The 24686-nt window shown below is 34.8% G+C and overlaps 1 protein-coding gene and 1 non-coding gene across 8 annotated transcripts in view; one reads left to right on the forward strand and one right to left on the reverse strand.

The window, feature by feature from the left end:
• The window catches only part of CNOT2 (CCR4-NOT transcription complex subunit 2), a 118380-nt gene that overhangs the window by 55314 nt on the left and 38380 nt on the right, over positions 1–24686 (forward strand). For 3 of the 7 annotated variants that reach the window (XM_034644426.1, XM_034644428.1, XM_002922184.4), the window contains one exon: positions 17820–17942. The exons of 2 other annotated variants lie outside the window; for them this stretch is intronic. In XM_034644426.1, coding sequence (XP_034500317.1) covers positions 17820–17942 — 123 coding nt within the window. Of the gene's footprint in view, positions 1–7402; positions 7461–17817; positions 17943–24686 lie in introns of those variants that run through there. 2 more of the 7 variants (XM_034644427.1, XM_034644431.1) reach the window with 2 other exon arrangements.
• On the reverse strand, positions 1235–1369 carry LOC117796515. Its single transcript, XR_004621074.1, has one exon. It is a non-coding gene; the product is annotated as a small nucleolar RNA SNORA18 (small nucleolar RNA).

Genomic DNA, 24686 nt, shown 5'->3' on the forward strand with positions numbered 1-24686 from the left:
TGCCTAACATCAAAATCATGACATTCAAGTGCCTTCTTTACTAAGGGGTTATCACAGTTATGATGTACCCTTTTAAAAGGTGCTGGTTTATGAGAAGGTCTTTTAACAGGTGTTCTACCTTGGACAGATTCCCCTTTAGGGATATAAACTTGTGGCTTTTCTGTACTCCAGCTTTTACTTTGTTTTGGGGTGCTGAATTTCCTTCTCTCCTTCCTTTCCAATGTCCCAGGCTCAACAATTCATTTAAAAATAAAAATGTAATCACTGTGTTAGTTTTCAGTGATATTTTGTTCGCACTGTATCTGCATTTGAGAATAATGCCTGGCATACGCTCAGTAAATATTTGTTGGTTGGCTGAATCAGTATTTCATGGAGCATTTTTTAGTTTGTTTTGAGTGGAGCATTTTGTTTTTTGTTTATAGTATACCCTAGTACCAGAAATACATATCTTGATCATTTTGTAGGTGTCAGCTGAAATTTCACTTCTTAGGGAAGCATTTCCTGTTTCTATTATATATTCTTATTGTTCATTGTAATTTGAGGGGGGGCTAGTGTTATTTCTGCTTTTTATCATCATCCTTGATTGAAAAAATTTGATAGTTTTTTTTTCATTCCCTTCCTTTTCTTCTTTTCTTCTACTTTTGTTTTTTCTTCCCTTCCTTTCTTTCCTGCCTCCTTCACTTCCCTTTCCTTTCTTTTCCTTCCCTTTATAGTGTCATTTTTCTTCTACTTGAAGAGCTTTTTAAGTTTTTTATTTTATGTGTAATCTAGGCAGAATTATTTAAAGTCATTAAATTTTTATTTAAGGAATTTCACATGTTGTGGTTCCTTCCCCTATCAACTTGCTTCCTCCAAAGTTTGAGTCATAATCTTCAATATAGCCTTTTTAAAAAGAACGTTTGCTTTACCCACAGTTGTCATGTCCATTTGTCCACAGTTCTTTTAGTTGGGCTTCTTTGATCTCTACTTGAATGGGAACGTACTGGTACATACTTCAAAAATTTCCAACCTGTAATCTTTGGGACCCAGTTTCATCAAGCCATTTATTTTAGGGCCACTTGTAGGGTCAGAGTAGCTGGATCTGCCTGGTGGTCAATTTCAGACACCCTGTATATGTGTGTCAGTTGAAATTGTATTCACTCCTAAACTGTTTCACACTCTGGGATAGTACAGATCTTTGGGGCAGACCAATTCCTAAGATTAAAAAAAATGACTATTAGACCTTATATAGTATCTCTGTCAAGTAGTTCTTTTCCTACAGATCTAAGAAATAGTTCTGTGCTTAAAGCAAACCACATATTTACTCCATGAAGTGTTTCCAAGAATGTAAGTGTTTCCAAGATAAAGACCCATCAGGATAGACGTTAACTAAAAAACTTTTTTATGTTGCATTCCTGATGGTGATGATTCTTTCACATTTGTATGTCTGCAGAAGTCTTTATTTCATCTTCATTTTTGAAAGATTTTTTTTTTTTTGCTTGGTGTGTAATTCAAGATTGACAGGGTTTTCTGATTTTAGTATTTTAAAGGTTTTGCTTTACTGTCTTCTAGCTTCAGTAATTTCTGACAAAAAAATCCGTCATTCTTATCTTTAATCTTCTACATAATGTAACTTTTTCTCTGGCTAGTATTAAGATTTTTTTTATCATCGATCTTATATATCTTTTTTTTTTTCCTTTAAGATTTTACTTATTTATTTATTTGAGAGCGAGAGCAGGAGTGGCAGGGAGGGGCAAAGAGGGAGGGAGAAGCAGACTCCCTGCTGAGCAGGGAGCCAGATGCTGGTGGGATCTTGACCTGAGTGGAAGGCAGATGTTTAACCTGCTGAGCCACCCAAGCACCCCTGGTATTACACATCTTGAATGATATATCTTGGTATATGTTTGAGATTTAGTGAGCCTCTTGATTTTGTGTTTAGAGTTTTTATCAAATTTGGGAATTTTTTATCCATTATTTCTTTAAATGTTTATTCTATCCCTTTTCTGTTTTGGGGATTCACTTGAAGTTGTCCCACAGCTTACTGATGTTTTAAATTCTTTTCTTTCCTCTATGTTTTATTTTGGTTAGTTTTTATTGCTGTTTTCAGTTTCACTAATTTTTTCTTTATCACGGCAGTTATTCTAACTTCTACAAACAAAATGTAGTTATAATAACTGTTTTAGTGTTATTACCTATTAATTCTGTCATCTGTGTCCTTTCTGGTCCGTTTATGTTGATTATTGGGTTTTTTCTTCCCCATTATGTATTTTATTTTACTGCTTCTTTGTATGCCTAGTAACTTTTGTTTGGATGCCAGTCCTTGGAAATTTTACCTTTTCAGTGCTGTGTATGTTTTTTGGTTAATATTCTTGAGCTTCCTTGGGGACAGAATTTAGTTACTTAGAAGCTGTTTGAGCCCTTTGAGACTTCTTTCTTTTTCTTTTACTTTTTTTTACACAGAACCCCAGTAGCCTTTAGCCTAGGGCTAATTTTTCCCAACTATTGAGACTGTACTCTTCTGAGTACTCTACCCAGTGCCCTGTGAATTATATTTTAATACTCTGACTTGTGGGAACAGCCCTGTGTGAGTCCTGGAGAGTGTTCCACTGTGTCTTTTTCCAGCCTCTGGTATTTTTCTTTGTGCATATGTGGAGCAATACTTAGCTGAAGACTCAAGAAGGACCTTGTTCAGATCTCTATAACTCTTTTTCTTGCAGCGCTCTTCTGTCTGGTACTCTAGACTTTTTACTCTAGCTGCCTTGGCCTATCTAGATCTGAGCTACACTTCCTCAATTTGCAGAGATTTCTGAGTTCCACCAGGGCTTCCTCTCTCTGCACTGCAGCCCAGAAACTCCTCCAGTGTGTAAGCGAGGGCACTTGTAGGGCTCGCATCAATTCTTTCTCTCTCAGGAGTTATTGTCTTGAACTGCCTTATGTCCTGTGTCTGAAAACCATTGCTTCATGCATTTTGTCCTTTTTTAAAGTTGTTTCAGGTGAGGCAGGAGGGAGGGGTGTTCCTACTCCATCTTGGTTAGAAGTACAAATCATAAGATTTCATTTTTTTAAAATTATATTTTGGTTGAGAAGATAGATGAGAAGTCATATCTGATAAAGAGAACAAGCTTTTGTGTCAATATTCAGTTAAGGCTTGAATACTTTTTATTGTGTAAGACTCTATGTGGTGTGTAATACACAGAAATATTAGACCTGTGTTCAGCACTTAAGATCATTTGGGAAGACACATAAAAGAGTGCAGGTCAGCAAATACATTACAATTAATACATAAAGTCTTCATAGCTATGATTTTCTTTAACCTAAAGCAAACAATTGCATGATTTCCCTTGAATTCCCTTCCTCAAGATTTCCTAGACTCTAATAGACCTGTAAATACAGTAGCCATTTATCTTCTCAGCTGAGGTAATAATTTTACTAGTATTCCTAGTAAAATATGTGTTCTGTAGCATAGAATAGTAAATCATCTCTTTAATATTTAACTTAGCTCAGTAAATTAACAACACCATAGTATATATGCTAATAAAAAAAAGAAAAAGGAAGATATTTTTTCAAGAATAAATAGGAAGTGAAGATCTTTCTTATTTAGGGCCAGAAATGTCAAGAGAGACTGCTTGAGACATATGAAATTTAAACCTATTCTTCTCTAGTGGGATATTATACAATTATATTGGGATATTATACTTTACTTTCTACCTGTATTACTTTGGACCAGTTAGGTAAAGTCTTTGACACTCTTCATATTTAAGAATGAGATCTTTAAATGCTGATTGGTTTCCTTGTAGAAGCATTTCAGTGAACAAATACAGTATAGAAGGTGAAGATAGCAAATCGCCATTAGAGCGTCATAGTAATAGATGCTGCAAGCAATATCCATGGATGAATGCTATAATTAGTAGGCAGAAATTTAAGGTCAAACAGATACTTGCACACTCTTAAAGAACTTACTGCAAAACATTCAGTGTTTTAATGGGAAAATAGGAATTTATAGTTGAGAAAACTGGTCGATGTACCAGCTTAATCAAGATCAAGATTAATATCACCTGTAATAAGACATATCATCATCATATAGACTCCTGTATATGTCCATGTAGGTTGCTCTGGAGAAGGACATATTACCTCTGCAGTGACGTGGCTTTAAAAGTACATAACCTCTACCTACTCATGAGAAAACATAAGACCTACTCACATTGCAGGACATTCTATGGTGTAGTTAATCAGTACAACTAATGACATCAGTGTTGTGAGAGGCAAGGAAAAACAGGTAAAGTCCAAGGTTGGAGAAGACTGAGGAAACATAAAACTAAATGTAACGTGGATCCTGGGATAGAAGAAAGACATTAGTGGAAAAACTGGTGAAATCTGTATAAAATTGTTTAGTTAATAGCTAATTTCTTAGTTTTGGTACTTGTACTATGGTCATATAAGATGTTGCCACTAGGGGAAAGTGGGGCATATGGGAACTTGGTACTATTTTTGCAAATCTAAAATTATTTGCGAATAAGAAGTTTTTAAAACATGGTGACAGTGTTTGTGGACAGAGCTTATTACCATGTAGTTAAATTAGTCTTTTTGTTGGGTAAGTACCTCATTTGGATAGTATGTGACATTCATTTCCCTTGAGCAATTTCAATTTTCCACAAAAAATATATACTTACAAGAGGAGGACAGAGAGGTGGTTCTTACATTTTCACTGGTGGCATTCTGTAAGCAGGTTAAGGAAAGAAAGAGAAGGATTGAACTTACAGTTACAGATGTAAATCTTCATCCTTCAGTTTTCAGGTCCATGCCTCACCCTTCACCTGCACTTTGGCTAAGTACCAAGATTTAGAGCCTATCCATTTGGGTTTTTTTTCTGGAGAACAAAGCTTTGGTATCTTATTGGAGACACAGGGGCTGGTTATTCTCCTGATAACTGTGATAGGGGAACATCTTTGATTTATCTAGAGCCTGTAGACCCCACCCTTCCATGCCTCAGTTTGAGGTAAAAGTAATCATCTTAGAGAGGTTTTGTTATGATTGAGGTTTTATATATATATGTGCATTATGTATATATGTCCCTGTGTAACATGTATACATACATATATACACATGCATACACACACAGTGCTTTGAGCAGTATTTATCATTCGGTAAACATTCAGTACCTGTTAGTGCTTAATTTGTAGCAGGCCCACTGTGTTAGACTGCTCAGGCAGTGCACTGTTTGGCTAACTCCAAGGAGTGCATATTCCCATGGACTACAGTGCAACCCAGTGGCTTTAAGTAGTATAATTCTTCTAGTGGGATTTTGTGATACAAAAGAGACACGTCTTGCTCTCAAAACAACTTTTTAAAAAAAGCAATCTAACTTGAGAAAAAAAATTAAGGAAATGGAAAAAGGGTTTTTTTTTTTTTAATATCCCGGTTCTTATCTAGTGCTTCTCATAATATGGCACTCTAACCACTGAAGGTTTCTAGCAGTCTATTAGGTATTTTGGAGGTGGTTGTCAGTTTCAGTGGGAAAAGGCATAAAACAATTTTATTTATATATGTTTCAGAAATGTAAAGTTTAACATTAATTTTTCAACATAATTCCATTAGTTTTAAAAATAATTATTGTGTCAGAAAATTTTTGCCCTGTGCTGTAAGCAGTTCATTGGTGTCAAATAACACTCAGGTAATGGCAGTAAGATGAGGACACATTCATGTTATGGGCCTACTCTGTAAGGCAGTGAGTGTTCCAGATCCTAAGGAGACAAATAAAGAGACAAAAAATTCTGTTCTTATGGAGCTGACATTTTAGAACAAAAGAAACAAAATACACTATAAATTATATGTTGATAATGTGGAGAAAAAATTAAAATAAGAAAGGAGATAGTGCCTAAGGGGTTGGGGAATGGGTGTGTAATTTTCAATATTCAGGGGAGTCCTCACTAATATGATTCTACCTGAAGTTGGGTGGGGTAAGAAGCTATATAGTTACATATCTAGGGGAAGAGCATTCCTGGAGGATAGAAGTGCAAAGGCCTGGAGATAGGAGTGGGGAAGTAGTGTGGCAGGAACACAGTAAGAGAAAGGGAAATGGTAGGAGATTTAGAGGTTAAGGGTAACTTAACCAATGCTGTGGAAGCCATTGTAAATGTGTTTTCACCTCTATTCCCTTTGATTTGTAATGTTCCTTTACTTCTGAGCATCAGGTGGATAAAGTAGGTAAGAGTAGAAAAGTGATATCTAGCTCATGGTAGATGCCTACTAAATGTTTATTGAATTAATTTATATGGCACGGTGTTCAGAAGTATTTTAAAGGTCCTGTGTTCCCTTGCTGAAGGAATAGTTTTCATTTTTAACTGCTTCATATAACATAATTTTTCTCATACTCCTCTATATTTAGTTTACAGTTTCAGAATATTTGCCACCTTCAGTAATATTTGTTATTGAATAGATGTTATCTTTAAATAACTGAAGCATCTATTCTATTAGCCCTAGTAGTATTCATAATGGAATCTAGTTTTCTCAGAATCAGTAATTCACTTGTATTATAAAACAAAGATTCACATTTTAAGTCCTGTTTTTTGATTGATTTCTTTAAAAGTCTTTACATTTTTCTCTTTATCATTTAGTTTCTTTCAAGTTATTTTAATTGAAGGGTCCTTATTTGTTTTTATCAGAGTGGGACACATTTAAGAAGTTCTAATTTTTTGAATTTATTGAGACTTGTTTTGTGGCCTAATGTGTGTGATCTATTCTGGAGAATGTTCCATGTGCATTTGAAAAGAATGTGTATTCTGCTGTTTTGGAATGCAATGTTCTCTATCATTTCCTCCCAGGGAATATACTTATACCAAAAGGTATTCCTGGTTTTCAAAAAATTCACTGGTCCACTTTTAGGGATTTAAATACATCCATGTAGTCTAGCTGTCATTCTGCTGGTTGATGGTGTTAATCTATATGAGAATCTAAGATTTAATGTTGAGTGCTTAGGAGAAAAAGAAAAAGTATACAAGGAGTGGATAGGCAAAGTATTTTAACATACTGTCTTAGATGGTTTCATGATCGCCAGGTAAGCCCTATCCTTTCATTTTCTGAAAAAGTGTGCAAGTTTATAGAAAGCTTTGCCCCCTGTCCTTTTTTTGATTCATACTTTCAATTAGTCTGAGAGATGATTCTGGGGTTGGGAATAATGAAGATGTGAACAGGGAGTCATAATGTTGAAACTGGACGTTCAGATCTTTATAGCATGATTTCCTTATTTTTCAAAGAGCAGAAGAATCCCATCGTTTATCATGTTCTGGTTGGACTCCTTTCTTATCGTTTGCTGGAGTTTGAACTTCAGAGCTATGGTGTCAACCCTGCTGTAGTATCTCAGGGGAGCTCCTAGTGTGGGGCTGGTGTCATGGCTCACCCTCCAACCTTTCCTTCTTCACTTCAGCCTCCAGCTCTGAGCTTTCCAATTCCCAGAGTAGCAAATGTTGAAAGAAGTTGCACAGGTAAGTATGTGGTGGGAAAGTCTGGGGAAAAATGGTACTGTCATCAGTATTTTGAGGGTGGATGTTGGGCCATTTACCAGTGAGTCATTTTGTTAGCTTAAAAATACAATGTTTTTGTAAATTATTTTTCTCATAAAACTATCATAAATTATTAAATAGAAGAGTCTAGTGTCCTAAGAAATAATTTTACTTTTTTGTTAGTTAGATGTGAAACAGAAAACCTTAACCTGAATAAACCATTGATATGATAATACAAAGGAAGGTTATTAGATTTTTTTTAGCAACTTCATATTTTTCCACAGTGTACGGCAGAACCAGAAAATTTGTTTTCAGAAAAGAAGCTAAGAAAAAAGTTGGGGAAGGTGTAAATTTGTAGACTTAAAATTTTGTAACTTGGTCTCAAAATGGGGCAGGATTTAGTTTCCTTCCAGTAGCTTTAGATGTGCTGTTCTTCTGTTTCTCGAGATTTTAGGCAAGTAGCTGTATTTTTAATATTTGCAGGAATAGAAACTTCAAGTATCTTTTTCTCTGAAGTCTAGGCAAGAAGACTGGAACATTTCTACCATCTTAAGGTTTTAGGTTAACAAATGAGTGTAGGAACAGTGAAGGCATAATGTCTGCTACAGAAGTTCAGCAAAGATTTGTTGAATGAATAAGGTCATCATATTGTGTGTGTGTGTGTGTGTGTGTGAAATTGTAACACTCCATGCATTTTTTCATTGTCTGCATTGTACTGGAAATCATGATCTAACATTACAGATTTTTTTCACTTAATGTATGGTTATTAGAAATAATTTTGTAGCAATGTAGCCCTAGGTCTGTACTGCTTTGCTTACTAATACTATCTTTTTAGGCTCTTGCTTCTCCGAAAGCCTTCAGAAATTGTTTCTTTCATTCTCCCACATTGATCCTGTATAATTCTTATTCAAGTGATTTCTACATTCTTTTGCACATAACAAGACATTCAAAATTATATCCCGGGAAAGGAGCCTTAATGTGGCCTATGATTGCTAACATTTCTTTAGAGAAAGTGTGTCACACTCAAAGAGATTGGGACACTGACTGTTTGGCACTTTAGGTCCTGAAAGTATAGAATCCTCAGCAGTTTATCCCCTTTTCTTCCCGTAAATTGTAGAGTTGCTTGTTTTTTGTTTTTTTTTGTTTTGTTTTGTTTTAAGTTTACTAGGAGCTTTGTAGAAATGCATAGTCCCTTGACAAAGCAGACCATAGATAGTTCTTCTGGATTTCCCTTCCTCCCTTTCTCTTAGACTGATCCTCCCTCTTAAAGTTTAAGATTGGTTTAAGATGTTCATTCTCATTCAGAAGTTTCCCTTATGCTTATGGGATTTGTTTTGTATCCTAAACATAAAGATTTTCTATTGTTGTATATCCTTTCACTTGTACATGATAGTTTTATATCCTAAAATTTAAGGGTGAAGTACTGCTTATTTTAATTTTAGGACCTATTTATGTGATTTCTCAACTCTAAACTTACTGCTCATAAGGCATACCAATTACAGTTGGTTCTTTAGTTGGTATACAGTTGTGTGCTTTCTTCTGTGGATTAGCACGTTTTGAGTTATTAGAGTTTTATTTTAGGATGATGTACTTTTTAAAGCTTACATATTGGTGGTTCGTTCTTGAATCTGTATAAGGCGTATTGATACAGGTGATTTTAAGATTCTGGAAAAATCACAAAATCTGTTTCTTCATGTTGAGGTGTTCACAACATATTCTCCCTAGATCAAAATCAAACTGATAGGGGCATTTATAGACTCTTAGTAACACTTTTTAGAGAATTTGTAGATTTTTGGGGTGCATTTTAAGAGATGGTATACATGGTTTTGGGGACTATCGTCTTCTGAGTAAAGCAGCTTCAGGCAACAGATTTTAGTAGATGGTTTTTGGATTAGGAAGAGTGATGTGTTCTTTTCTCTGTCTTCGCTTGCCCTCTCCATTTTCTTCTTGGATAAGTGCTACCCTGGTGGTGGTGGTGGTGGTGTTACGTTGGCTGAGACTTCTTACAAAATATCTCTGTAACCCCTGGAAGGGACCCTGTGCCAGAATATTTACCTGCTTTCCGAAGTAAGAATTATAGATATGTTCATATAGGCCTCTAGTTTTTGGCTGAATCACTTTTTTCCCAGCCAGCATTATATGTTCCTGTGCATCTACCTGTTAACTGCCTTTTGAGTATTCATTAGAGCTTTTATTGTTCATTTATTGGGCATTCTGCATTTGCTAAAAGTGAAGTGAATGGCTTTTATTTATTTCTGTACTAGTGGTTCAAGTTGATTGATTTAGAAATTCTACCTCTAAAATTTATCTAAACCTTCACTTTTCTTAGATCCATCCTAAGCAGATTCATAAACTATTCATTATGTATTTGTCATATTGTAAATATCAAGCCACAGTATTCTGGAGCTGGTAGGACTTCATAAGAAATATGTTTACTATATGAGAAGAGAAAGATCATTTGTTCTTGTTCTAACGATGTTCAGATATTGAGTTTTGTTTTGAGAAGCTAGATTTTTATTTGTTTCCCAGCATCTGTATCCTTTTTTACTTAAGTCCATTTCTTTTTTTTATAGTTTTTCAGGAATGAAATAGAATAAGGATTATTTATAATACTTATGAAACGGGATTGGTAGCTCAGAATCCCGTTACTGAAAAATACTCCTAAAACAAAAATTCCTTGGGTTATAGATATTTCTGGGTTGCTGTGTATAATGTTTGATATAGGGATGTTCTGGTTTCACAGAGTTTGGGCAATATCCCAGTGAGATTTGACTTGTCACTTTTCTCTGTAATGGGTAATAATAAAAATACCATATTATCTTCAGATACTGTGGCTTTTTATGATTGGTTTCACATGTTGATTACATCTTGATAAAGCTGATAAATATTAATGGTAATTACTGTAATTTTTATTAGTTTCTGCTTACTTTGTAGACAACAGATAATTTGTGTGTATATGTATATGAAGTGTTTGCTGATAGTGAATATGGATTCTTTATTCAGCAATCAGAGTGAATCAGTAAAATTTCCATTAGGGAAAGTATAAGAAAGGAAGTTTATTCACCTCTCCTCCAAGGCACCATATGACTTATATATAATTTGGTGCTTTTTATCTTTTATAATGCAAGGTAGGAGCAAATTCTGTTGCTAGAAATGAAAAAATTCACGACTATTGAAAAGTCTTCATACTTTAAAGTTGTGAAATAGTTGCTTTTGATGGTGGGGCAAATGTATCAGCATGTTAACAGTAAAACTTCTGGCTCCATTAGAGAGAGAATCCACAAGAAGTTGCTGTTAGGGATTTGTTCTTATTTGAACCCATTTAATGGAGGCGTTCTACGTATTTAACACTGCAATGTCTGTTTTAGTGGTTTATAATGAAATTTAGAGGTTTTATAATCCTAATTCCTTGAAAGATTAAATTATTTCACTGTATTTAGAAAGTACTTAAAAATATTAGTTGATTTGGGGGCGCCTGGGTGGCTCAGTCCTTAAGCATCTGCCTTCGGCTCAGGGCGTGATCCCAGCATTCTAGGACCAAGCCCCGCATCAGGCTCCTCTGCTGGGAGCCTGCTTCTTCCTCTCCCACTCCCCCTGCTTGTGTTCCCTCTCTTGCTGGCTGTCTCTCTCTCTCTCTTTCTGTCAAATAAATAAATAAATAAATCTTTAAAAAAATTTAGTTGATTTGGAATATGGAAACAGTAATTACTTTTTAATTGGTGTAATAGTGTTCTTTCGTTTAAGCATAATTCTATCCTAAAATTAATGGAACTTTGTCTAAAATAGTTTGGTAGTGAGTGGCTTTTGTTTTATGTACCTCTAGTCAGTTCATTCTCATTTTTCTGCCAAAGAGATCTTTTTGACATGCACAAATATTTGATTGTAACATCCTCTATGTCGTTCACTGCAAAATAAGCACCCTCCCCTTTTTGCCCCTTACTCCTTTTCCCATCTTGAGGCTTACAGTTTGGGGAGAACGCACACATTAAACTATTAGTTGTATGTTGAGAATCAGTGTACTATAGTGGTTAAAAGGGTGTAACTCTAGCAGATTGCCTGGATTCATATCCCATCTCTGTCCCTTATCAGATAATGGAACCTTGGGCACATTAGATATATGACCTTGGGCATGTTATCCAACTTTTCCATTTCTCATCTGAAAATGAGGACTACACAGGTAAATACTTAAGGATTACATAAATCAATACATTTTAAAGCATTTAGAGTATATTACCTGGCACATAGTAAGTGGTCAATGAAGGTTATTTTTTATTATTGTGTGATTGTAGTTTCAGTGAAGTATTTTCAGTGACAGTAAATCAGGAGCCTTAACGTAGTGTGAAAGTTTCAAATAGAGAAAGGACATTCTAAATAGAGGTATCAGCATATACAAAGGCCCTGAGGTGGGAAAGATCTTGTGTTGGTGTGGCAGCAGTTTAGTGGTGGCAGGGGATCTGTGGAGAGAGTTAAGGTAAGAGAGTTTACATAGGACCTTGTGAGCCTTAATACCGTTTTAGGAAGCTTTTGAGGAGTTTCAGTCAGTAGGGCTACAACAATTACATTTTTATTTTAAAAATTCATTTTGGCTGATGTGTAAGAGTAGATTTGAGGGGAATAAGAATGGGTTAATAAAAATCTTTTGGAGGATATTGGAGATGCTTGTGCTAGGAAAGATATGGATAATGTCGATATTTAAAGTTAGTCTAGTCAGCTTGAGTTTTAATTGTTGAAGATCATAGAAGTTACAGATGGCATTTTTCAGAGACTAACATGATTAAGAGCATCTGTGAATAACTCAAGCTGAGGCATAAATTTTGTTTGGGGTTTTGAGATAATTACTGCTACACGATTACATTAAGGTCATGATCTCAGGAATCTTGGTCTGTATCCTCTAGGTAGAAGAAATTAACAAGAGTGAGTCAGTGTAGTGGTTATTAGTATGGCACCATAATAAACTAGATTTTTGTACCTGGTTTTCCTGCCTGTACTGTTTCCCTCTTAACCTGGCATTGAAGTCCAGGCCTACTTTCCTTATCACCTATCACCATTCTTCCAGACTTCCTCTGTTTTAGCTTTATTGAAAGCCTTGTTTCTCAGGCTTTCTCTCACTTGTGAGCACTTGTGTATGCTTCTGTCTCTTGTGCCACAAGTTTGCTTCCACCTCCCACCGCACACACTTCAACTTTTTAAATTTTTTAATCTTTTTCAATCAAGTCTTTGTTCAAACATTAGTTTTTTTTATAATAGAATCTTACAGTCCGTTTCCCACAAACACAGATACATCCTTATTTGTGTTCCCAAAATACCTGTGCAGATTTTCGTATTGTAATTGTTTATTTACAGATAACGTTTCCCAGAGAGACTATGAGCTTGTTTGAGACATTGATCTGTTACTTATTCAGCTTTTGTATTTGCTACCATAATTTTTTAAAAAAGATTTTATTTATTTATTTGAGAGAGAGCATGGGGGGGCAGAGGGAGAGGGGGAAGCAGGCTCCCTGCTGAGCAGGGAGCCCAATGTGGGGCTCCATCCCAGGACCCTGGGACTACCACCTGAGCTGAAGGCAGACGCTAAACTGAGCCACCTAGGCACCCCACATTATCACGACTTTTGGTGTAATTCATACAGTATTCTCTCGGTATGTTTGTTGAAATGTGAAAGCCGATCAGTCAGGAGGCTAAAACAAACTAGACCAGAGCTTAAACTAAGATGATGGTAGGAAGAATGGCAAAAACAGATGTGAAAGCCACTTTGAAGAAAGGATAGAACTTGGATGTATAGAAAAAAGCAAGAGGAAGTAAGTTGGAAAATCAGTTTTAAATATTAACTGATTTAGTTTATTAATTGTGCTTCTCAGGTAGAAATGTATAGGGGTACTTTAAAATTTGCTGCTAGAACCTTGAGTTAAGCCTGGAGGTAGATTTTGAAATCAACCTGCATTTGTTTGCTATCAGGAAAAGGACCATTCTGCCATGGATGTGTTTCTGTCCCTGGGAATAGGATTCCATGCCTGGGACATTTGCCAGCATTATAGACAATAAATGATTTCAGTGTAAGTTCCTCTCCAGAGGCCTTGCTGAAGGAAATATGTGTAAGATTAAATATCATCCTGCTTTGGATATGATCTGAGTCTATTTTTCACCCTTTCCTATGTGGTTTTTTTCTGCATATGTATATACACATATATACACATATATATTTTCAGGTTTTCATTTATAAAGTGTCCTGGTTTTGTTGCCTTGATAAAGTTCCAGGCCTTGCTTCTTACTTCTTCTGTTCTTTTTTTTTTTTTTTTTTAAGATTTTTTTTTTTTTTAATTTCTTTATTCAACAGAGATAGAGACAGCCAGCGAGAGAGGGAACACAAGCAGGGGGAATGGGAGAGGAAGAAGCAGGCTCATAGAGGAAGAGCCTGATGTGGGGCTCGATCCCATAACGCCGGGATCACGCCCTGAGCCGAAGGCAGACACTTAACCGCTGTGCCACCCAGGCGCCCCACTTCTTCTGTTCTTTGTCATCCATCCCACCTGGGGCTACTTTACTAGTCTTTAAGGGTTTAGATCATCTTAAATTTGGGGTTTTGCAAATTCTTTTTTTGTGATTATTCTGATTTACTGCATTTGAGTTTGAAATACTGTGTTTAAATGTTGAGAGTGTCATACCTTAGGAATTCATAGCTAGTCCAAATTAAATTATGAAGAAGTATGTTGGGAAAATCCAGCCAGCTTAGTGCTTCCATTCTGCCTGTCACTTTAATCCCCCTCTCTCTACTACTACATTTTGAGACCAACTCTTTTGTGGGGTTTGGGGGGCTTAGGCTGATAGAAAGGAGCAGTGTAAGCTAACCTATGTATATACTTTCTGATTAGAGTTTGTGGAATCAAAGGAAAGATAAAATGTCTTTACTAAATGTTTTAGATCTATGTTCAAAAAAGGCTTAAGAAACTACTTTTGGTGTATACATATGTCATATCATATTCTTTCTTGCTAAAAATCTCACTTTTTACTTCTCTTTTGTTAAACATCTGGTATGAAAGTCGAGAGAGAAGGTGGTCAGTTAACAAAGTTGATGTAAGCCCTTGATATGTTTACTTGAAAAAAAGCTGACAAATTGTGTATACTAAAGATTCTGTGGTATATATAATGTAAAATGTAGTATGATTTAATTTTAATTTTTAAAAAATTTTTATTTACCAAATTGACTTTAATATATTTGGCATTATAAATATATTTGGCATTAGTAATTTCAATATAGTGTTGATATATCTTCTTTAAAATTGACAAAAACTGATTTCTAGATTCCTTTGATTCCTACTTATTCTCTTCCAGGAGATACCCTGACTACCTTACCCTTTGTTGTCATCCATTCATCCATCCATTAGTGTCAGGTCTTTCTCAACATAGATCCTTTTTCCAACCATGTCTCACCACTTCTACCACTACCACTGTAGTCTGAGCTACCGTCCTTTCTCACCGCCTGCTTCCCTTCTTCACACTTGCTTCCTCTTCTGTTCATTCCTTACAGAATAGCTGCAATCGTTAAAAAAAAATTTTTATGCCAAGTTATGTTACTGAAACTATCCCCAAGCCCTTATCAAAGTCCCTTAGGACCTGCAAGGCACAGCATGATTTGGGACCACCAGTATCTCTGACTTCAGTTCCTCCCATTCTCTCCTAAGTTCCTACTGCTTGAGTCACACCACTGAGGATCTTGATTTTCCCTCTCTGTTGAGTGTTCATCCTACAGGTCTTTGCCTAGTTGATTCCCTTACTTCTCTGCTTGAGTGTTATCTTCTAGTTTCATCTTTTGTGGCTATTCTAAAATACTTTTCCTACTCCATTGCATCATTATATGTAGATTAAAGCACAGACCCTTAAAAATAAACTAGCTTTTATAAGAAATGTACTGTGTTGTTCTGTCCTTGTCTTTCCCTTTCCTTTTCATTTTCATTTTTTCTCCTCTCCTCTCCTCTCCTCTCCATTCTTTCCTTCTTTCCTTTTTTTGTCCTGGATCAGATAATTCTTTGTTTCATCTTAGTACCCATTCCCGGACTCATGTTGCATTTGGAGAGCAGAGTATTAACACTCTTACCTTTCTTTTTTTGCTGAAGTCATGTAAGAATAATTAGTATTTTCACTGATACATAATTTCTCTGTTGAAGCACACAAAACAAAAATGAAATTCTGCATAATTGTGTTTTCTCCTTCTCTTCCCTTCTCCCTCCCTCCTCTCTCTCTCACACACACACAGTGAGTGAGGGAAAATCTTGTATTAATGAACAGGGAACATTTCTGCTTTCCTTTGTCTGAGACATTTCATATGTTTTTCTTTCAAACATTAAAGCCTCATACAATATTAGCATGAAGCTTTTTATTCTATACAGTTCATTTCAATTTTGGAACTCCACGAGTCTATAATTGGTTTTGATGGTAAATGTTATACAAAAATTGTCAACAAAGAGTTTGCTTTTGTGTCCACTGAATTAATTTATGTGTGTATGATTTGATGAGCAGCAACGCTGATATTCTCCTGAAATTTTACTTAATTCTCTAGGTATCATGCCATTTCCCCATGTTTATCCTTTCTTAGAGTTAGAATTCAGTAGTAATGGTCCTTTAAAGAGAATTAAATGTATCCTTAACTTTTTCAAAGTAAACTTTTAAAATCTCATCTGTAAAAGAGTCTTAATTTCCGACTAAAGTGCTTTTTTCTGCTCTTACATTTCTGTAATAAAACTCCCTAAAAAAAGCTTCTTTTTCCTGTTAAGGACTACTTAGGGGGTTGGTGGATAGGCATGTGGGGATTCTACTCCCTGAAAAACATTCAAAACTACAGAAGAGCGTTTATGAGATTTACCAGGGAGTCTACTACTAAAAAAGATTAAGTATATCCTAACAAAACAATAAACCCTTTAAAAATAACTTTCTGTATTTCACACCTAAGGAGATTAATAGCCCCAAAGCATACAGCAAAACAGTGGCTAAGTTGTCATCAGACTGTTCCTCATATTTAACTCAGTAACTTTTTCTCCGACCTCAAAAGGAAGAATGGTTAAATATTTGAGTTTCTTAAAAATTTAATAGAGACCTTAAGATATAAAGCAATTATTAAATAGTCTGATGCTTTCAAAAAACTTGCGTGTCAAATTTGGTCATTAAAGACTGCAGCTTATCAGTTCACCATGTTTACCGATAAACAGTAGTAACTACACTGTCTTATTTTGAAATGAGAAATGAAAGAAATTGTTCATTTCTTATTTATAATTGAAGAAAATACCTTTATTCATAATGAGTGTACAAGACAGATGTCAAATTTGATGTGAGTTTTTCCCCAAAATTTTTGTGAAAAGATACAGTCACCATGTATTCAAGTCTTTCCAAATGTCTTCCATCATGACATTTTACTTTACTTTGGACTACAAAGTACTGTTGTTGGGAGACACATTGACCATAAATAACCTGGTCATTTGAAAGTTTTGGAAACTTTATAAAGAGGTCATCCTAAGGAAAAAAAATTAGCGCAGGGCGCCTGCCTGGCTCAGTTAGTAGAACATGCGACTCTCGATCTTGTGTCTTGAGTTTGAGCCTCACATTATGGGGAGAGATTACCTAAGTAAAAGAAGCATGAAGACCATTATCTAGCATTGCCTTAAAAAAAAAAAAGAAAGAAAGAAAGAACTAATAACATAGATTTAGTAATTATTTGTATTGGTGTGGGCTCAAAATTACTAGTGTTATATTTGGTTAAGACTTAGGTTACATGACAGAAATCATATATTTACACCAAGATGATAAATGAAACATCACTATTATGAGTGGGTACTTGTGGCTTGAGATGAAGTTTCTAGTTTGCCATTATACGTTGACTGAAAAAGTGCTGTATCTCAATAAACTTAGATTGTAAATGAAGATGATATGCTCTGAAAAACAGCTCATTTACAAAGTAGACATAGTGATGACAAAGATACTAATATTGACGATACCTGTGAAGATTTTGAATAGCTAAACCCAAATTTTTAAAACATCTTTCTATGTGAAAATTGTATTTGAGGTTGCAAATTCTCAAGAAAAAGTGATACTTATTTCTTTAAGTGGAATTATTGCATGATAGGCTTTATTAAGTTTCTTCTCTTGCTTTTAGAGCCTGGATGCAAAAATGTAATGCTATATTCTTATAGTTAGATTTATGACTTTTTCACGTGCCCCATTAGCCCTTCCTTAGTTGATCTGTTTCTTTATCTTAGCATTGTTTCCTTCATTTTCTGTTTTCCACATAAGAGTTTGGTAGAGCTTGACATTTTCCAAAATATTACTCTTGATAAAAGCAATATTTTTGTTTAGGTGACAAACAGCATGTTTGGTGCTTCAAGAAAGAAGTTTGTAGAGGGGGTCGACAGTGACTACCATGACGAAAACATGTACTACAGCCAGTCTTCTATGTTTCCACATCGGTCAGAAAAAGATGTAAGTTAATCAGTTATATTGTGTTTACTCAGCAGTGTATGTTTGTTTCTTTCTGGTTTCTGAAAATCAGCTTATGAATTGCAGAATACTGTGTTTGGTCCAGTGACTATGTTTTAGGCACAGTGCTAGGCCCTGGGGATACAAAAATGATGAACTTAGATTTTAATGGGAGATTAAATGTCCTCTGATTCTGAAGTTGGGTTATGGTAATACTGTGGAAGTACTCAAAGACAAGAGGTAAACATGGTATTACTTCTAGATCATCAGTTGTTTTTTTAACTTATTTTTATATTAAAATATGCATACAGAGTAGAAAGTAGATTTGTAAGATTTAAAGATAATAATGGCAAAATTAAATGAAACTTTACCTTTGCTATGTAATCTTCAGGCTGTAATCCTAAGCTTTAGTTAGTAAGAGCATCTCCTCTGTTCAGCTGTTAGGAATGCTACTATAGAAAAATTTTTGAAGAACTATATTCAAAACATGGAAGATGATTATAGTATAGAGGTGTGGATTAAGTGCTTTGGAAGGCTTAGTAGTTCAGTAATCCCATTTGGAATGAAAGGATTTAACACAGCCAAGTCATAATTAGCAAATTAATAAAATATTTTTAAATAAATTGTTATTTTCAAATTTGGTAAGCCTCTATATACTGTAGTAGTCAAACCAGTTGCATTTTTGTACTTTATACCCACCCAGCTTTTTTCTCCTTTCAACCCTTTTTATAAACTTGCTGTTCCTAATTTCCCTACCTATATATAACAGTTTATTCTAGTTATTAACCTAATGAGATTCTTACTGATGTTTAAAGCATTTATAAAATTCTGAAATATGAACAGGTACTCTCATTTTTCATTTAAGTTGATCATTAGTAAATCACTTCCTGTGTCTTAGAATTTCACAAATTGGCTTAATTTAGATTTAGGATTTTGGTGAATTTTTCCCCCTCCTATTGTGGTGTTACTCCCCTTTATTTTTATTTGAAAGTCGTGTCATTTTGGCAACAATGTATCAGTTGTGTTAAAACTCTTTTCAAAATACGTGGTGACTTTCTTTATAATTAGTGTGCAGTTCAATTGCTTAAAAAAATACAGTAGATGTCCTTGAATAATGTCATCTAGTTAATTTTCTGTTACTTTACTGACCATCTAGCTATTTTTCTTGGATGTAAATTATAATTGAATTTGTTTTTATTTAGGTTTCTTTGTTTATGTGTTGATCTTTAGTTAAAGAATTTGGGATATCTTCTGGTGGTGTTGCTTGCAAAAAATATAAAACTAATCCATGTGTGTATTACTGTAATTGTATAGTGCGAGTTAAGTTTGGTGGAAAAAACGGTAGTAGAATATTACTTATTGATGAAAAGCACTCATTCTGATTAGGAAGATATGAAGCTTTCAAACTGAAATCTTTAATAAAGTATGTACAGAGAATGACAAAGATGTCTGTCTTCTAGAGAGCAGAAATAATATATATCAGAGGTTTTTAGTCAGAATGATTAAATACAATTACATATGTTGGATACCATTTCTCTTTAGTTGTTTGTCACAAAAATAACAGAATGATTTGCTTTACAAAACTTTAACAAGTTAATAAGACATAGAGATTAAGAATTTAGGCTCTAAAGCCTTCTCCTTATGTGTGTTTTGATCTTGGCTCTGTTAGCAAGAACTTCTCCAAGCCTCAGCCTTTTCTTCTTTAAACTGGGGATAATAATATAATAGCTACTTATACATTTCTACTGTTGCTGATACCTTTTTTATAACAAAATAGGGCATTATTGCAGATTTTAGAAGACATGCATGAGAAGGGAGAAGAAAATTTACCCATAATTTTGCCGGTCAGAAATAATTTACTGCTAAAATTTTGATTTAATACTTCAGATATTTTTATTTTAAAAATATTATTATGTAAATCTCTGGGACATACACATATTTTCCACTAGAAAGTTTATACCGGTTTTTACTCTTATCAGCTATTACCTTTAAGTCTTTGCAGTATACAAAAGAAGTTTATTGCTTTAAAATACATGAAGACAGGGGTCTTTGGGCGGTCAGTGGGTTAAGTGTCTGGCTCTTGATCTTGATTTTGGCTCAGGTCATGATCTCGGGGTCATGAGATCGAGCCCTGTGTGGGGCTCCGTGCTGGGCGTGGAACCTGTTTGAGATTCCCTCTCTCCTTTCCCCTGCCCTTCCCCCCTTAAAAAATACATTAAGACATTGTTAAATTTACACACACTTAATAACGTATTTTCTCCATGTAGTTACTGGCCATTTGTATGTCTTCCTTTGTGGATTACCTGTTTTTGTGCCATTTTCTATTTCTCTATTGAGATGGTAAGTCTTGTTTATTTGTTAAGTGTTTTCCATAAATTAATGGTCTCTTGTGCTTTGTTAAAAATATTTTCCCAGTTTTTTTGCTTACAGTTTAGTGAGTGGTTCTTAATGTAAAAATATTTATCATTCTTACTGAATTTGACTCAGCAGTCTATTTTTGTGGTTTCTGTTTTTGAGATCATACTTTGACTTTTTCCATCTACTTTGTTTAGCATTTTTGTGCTTCATTCTTCAGATATAACTTAGCTGCCTTAGAAATGTATTTTGGTTGGGGTACCTGGGTGGCTCATTCGGTTGGTTAAGCATCTGACTCTTGATTTTGGCTTAGGGTCATGATCTCAGGGTCATGAAATTGAGCCCTGCATGGAGCTATGTGTTGGGTGTGGAGCCTGTTTAAGATTCTCTCTCTCCCTCTGCGCCCCCCCACCAACGCTCTTTCTCTCTCAATAAAACAAAACAAAACAAAATTGGTTTAAGGTGTGAACATTACGGTGCCCTGATCTCCACCCCTGTACTCTTCCCCTGCCCTCTCATTGAGGTTGTCCAATATCTAGTTGTCCCAACACCAGTTATAATTTAGATCACAGGTTAGAAAATTTTTCCATAAAGGACCAGATAATAAATATTGTAGGCTTTATTGGCCAGGAGGCTAAGGGAAGTATATTATGTGGGTATGTATATAACCATTTAAAAAGTAAACATTCTTAGTTCATGTACCCTACAAATACAAGCAGTATGCTAGATTTGGCCTGTGGGCAGTAGTAGTTGCTCACCCCTGAGTTAGACCATTCATTTAAGGCTAATTGAAATCCTCCCTTAATATATTAATGTTTGTATTCTTGGGCCTGTTTCTAAACTCTTGTTCTGTTTCTCATACTGATTCTATGGCAAAATTACAACGTAGTTGAATTGCTGTAGCTTTATAGACAATTTTCACATCTTAGGTAAGGTCTTTCACATCCTTTATAAAAATATTTTCGACTATTGCACATTTATGCTGATGATTACCTTCTTTCAGAAGTCTGTGTCTCTCTTATTTCTGTTCTTTATGCTTTTTTAGTAAGTAGGGTTTTATGGTTGCCATTTTTGTTACATTTTTCTGATTGGTTTTTATTGATATATAGAACAGTTGGCGTGTGTGTTTATTTTATAACCAACTACCTAACAAAACTCTTACCTAGTTTTTGTTGAATAGGAACAAGAACATGGGCTCTGCAGGTCCTGCTATTTTACTTTGTATCTCATTCACATGATTTACTAGCTAGTTGTCCGTGGGCAAGTTACTCAGGCTCTGTGTGTTTCAGTTTTCTTATCTATAAAATAGGAAAAATAGTACATGACTCTTGGGTGTTACAAGGATTGAATAAATAACTGTATGCAAAACTTTTAGAAGACCAGATAGTAAACAGTAAGTAAATTTTGCTACTAATATGAACGATAATAACATTATTATTCCATTTGATTCTGTTGGTTTTTTTTTATGTACTTATGTATATCATCTGCAAATAACTTATTAAAACAATTGAAGAGGGGCGCCTGGGTGGCACAGCGGTTAAGCGTCTGCCTTCGGTCAGGGCGTGATCCCGGCGTTATGGGATCGAGCCCCACATCAGGCTCCTCCGCTATGAGCCTGCTTCTTCCTCTCCCACTCCCCCCTGCTTGTGTTCCCTCTCTCGCTGGCTGTCTCTATCTCTGTCAAATAAATAAATAAAATCTTTAAAAAAAAAAACAATTGAAGAGAAATGTATTATTGAAGAGAAAGCTTTTAAACATAAGTAACTGGGATAATTTTGTAATTTTTTTCTCTGTGGGAACAGTGAGAAAATAATTTCAAATTATAATTTATGATAAAGAAAAACTGGCCAGTGATTGAGTCAGTCTTTAAGCTACTTATAAACAAAATCCTGATTTACCCTATCCACTAAGTATAAGATTTAACTCTATCATATGCATGATTGTAGAAGTATTTGGGAAGCTGTTCTTTACGTGACTATACTAATTAAATTGCTGAATAGTTCTTTAGGACTACTACTTACTTTCCAAGGCCTTCTATATCAAGAGATAACCTGTATATGTATGTATCCTTCTATAGAATGGTGAATTTGCTATTTGAAGTATACAGTTAGTTTTATAAATACTACAGATATGTTATTTAAATATTTTCACAAGATTAAATAAATCATAGGCAGATACAGACTTGATTTCATTTTTATCATAATTATTTTCTTTGGGGGGACATAGAAAATTAAAAGCATTCACATAAGATGTGTTAATAGACAGCTCTTTGGGGACTATATAATTTAAGCAGTGTAGAGTTGTTTAAATATATTTGTATTTTTATTGCTAACATTTTCTAGTCCTCATTTTAAAGGTACAAACTTGTGGGAAACCCTTTTCCTTTGTTTTAATACATGCTGTAAAGACATGAAATGTGACACCTTTTCCTTATGTTTACAAAAACTCTTAAAACTGATAAAAATAGACCACTTCCTTGTTTTGACAAACAGCCACCATTCTGAACTCATACCTACTAGCTTTTGTACTTGTTAGCCTACAACAGTTATGACTGCTAGGATTTCTTTCAGGCCAATTAATAACCAATATTTCATGAAAATCTGTTATAAAGATACCTTCTTTCACCATTATTGTCATCATCGTAATTAGTATTTAACTACATTTTGGAGTCATGCTTGGCTGAGTCTCCAGCTCATTGCATTCACATTGCTTTCTACCTAAAGACGTCGGCACTGTTTTTCTTTTCTGTTTTTCAGTCTTCACGTGGTTCTCTCTCTCTCTCACTATATCCCCATATTTGCTAAAATATCTTCTTTGAGAAGACTTCTCTCTTTTCCTAAGTAGCCTTGCATATACTATCAGCATTACTTCCACTGTATCCTTCTAAATTCTTTCTTGCATTTTCAGTCATAACACCTCTTTACCTAAAAGTACATATTCATCAATTGTTTATTATCCTCTCTACTCCACTAGAATTTAAATTTAACAAGGGCAAGTATTTTGCCTGTCTAGTTTACTGATATGTTCTTAGAACCTATATATAATAATGCTCAGGAGATAGTAGGCTGTCAGGAAGTCTGTTAAAGAAAGGGAGGGAAAGGAGTTGATACTGAAAAATAACAGTTTGCAGATGATATTATTTACCTAAACTCAAAAATCGTCTTTAAAAATAGAAAATATGGGGGCACCTGGGTGGCTCAGTCAAATAAGCGTCTGCCTTTGGCTCCGGTCATGATCCCAGGGTCCTGGGATGAATCCCGTGTTAGGCTGTCTGCTTAGCGGGGAGCCTGCTTCTCCTTCTCTCTCTGCCTGCCGCTCCCCCTGCTGTGCCCTCTCTGTCAGATAAATAAATAAAATCTTTAAAAAAAAAAGAGAGAAAATATGAATGTATATAAATGTGGAAATTTTTATGGCAGTGATAACCTGATAGAGTTAAATGTAAATAAATCAGACTATACTCTGAAGAAACTGGAATTAAATGTCAGATCATTTGAAGGGAATGTTCTAAAAACCTTTGAAATTCATTGACACTCGTGACACTCGCATAATCTTCAAGTTCAGTATTTTAAAGACAAAAGCCTATTTATAAAGGGGGGGTTAAAATGATATACTTAGAAGATATATCAAATTGTGATATATGTACAAAAAATCACAAAATGTTTCGTCTCAGTAATAAAAATTCATAATTAGAAAATGATACTTTATTTCTGTTATACTAGTAAGGCACTTTTTTTCATGGAAGAATAGCCACTGTCTAAGGGAGCATTGAAGTAATTGCTGGGGAACTATAATTAATGCAGACTTTTGAAAACACTTTAGAAATAAATATTGAAAGCCTTTTAAAAATGTAACATTTCTTCAGTCAGTCATATGCCTTCTTATATATTTGGCTCTAACCTGAAATTTAGACAATGTAGCATAAAGATGTTCATTGCCATACTTTGAATTTGAATGTTAAATGCCCAATAGGAATTAATTACATTGACTATTTCAGCATGTATTACACTTTTTTAAAAAAAGCTCTTTTTAAAACAATGTTTTAGTCAGAATTATTTGAAATACCTAGTAAACCCATAGCTTATTTTTATCTGATTCATAAGGTACAAGGTCCTATGAGTTATTGACTGTTTTATTTTTCTGACTGTTCCTCCCTTCTTTTCTCCTTTTTTCTTTTGGTCTTTTTAATTAAATATTGTCTTCTTACAGTCTTTCTTTTTGTGTCTGTTAGATTTCATTGTGATGAGTGGTTTCATTTTTTAAACCATACTGTTTTTAATTTTAAATGTTCTTCAGATTCTGTCCTAGGTTTAGAACTTCTTTCCCTTTGTGAGTTTTTTTTCTTCCTGTTTGTACATATGATATAGTCAAAGTTATACTTTGTTATTTTTGTCC

This window comes from Ailuropoda melanoleuca, chromosome 15, assembly GCF_002007445.2.
Source record: "Ailuropoda melanoleuca isolate Jingjing chromosome 15, ASM200744v2, whole genome shotgun sequence".
Taxonomy (NCBI): Eukaryota; Metazoa; Chordata; class Mammalia; order Carnivora; family Ursidae; genus Ailuropoda; species Ailuropoda melanoleuca.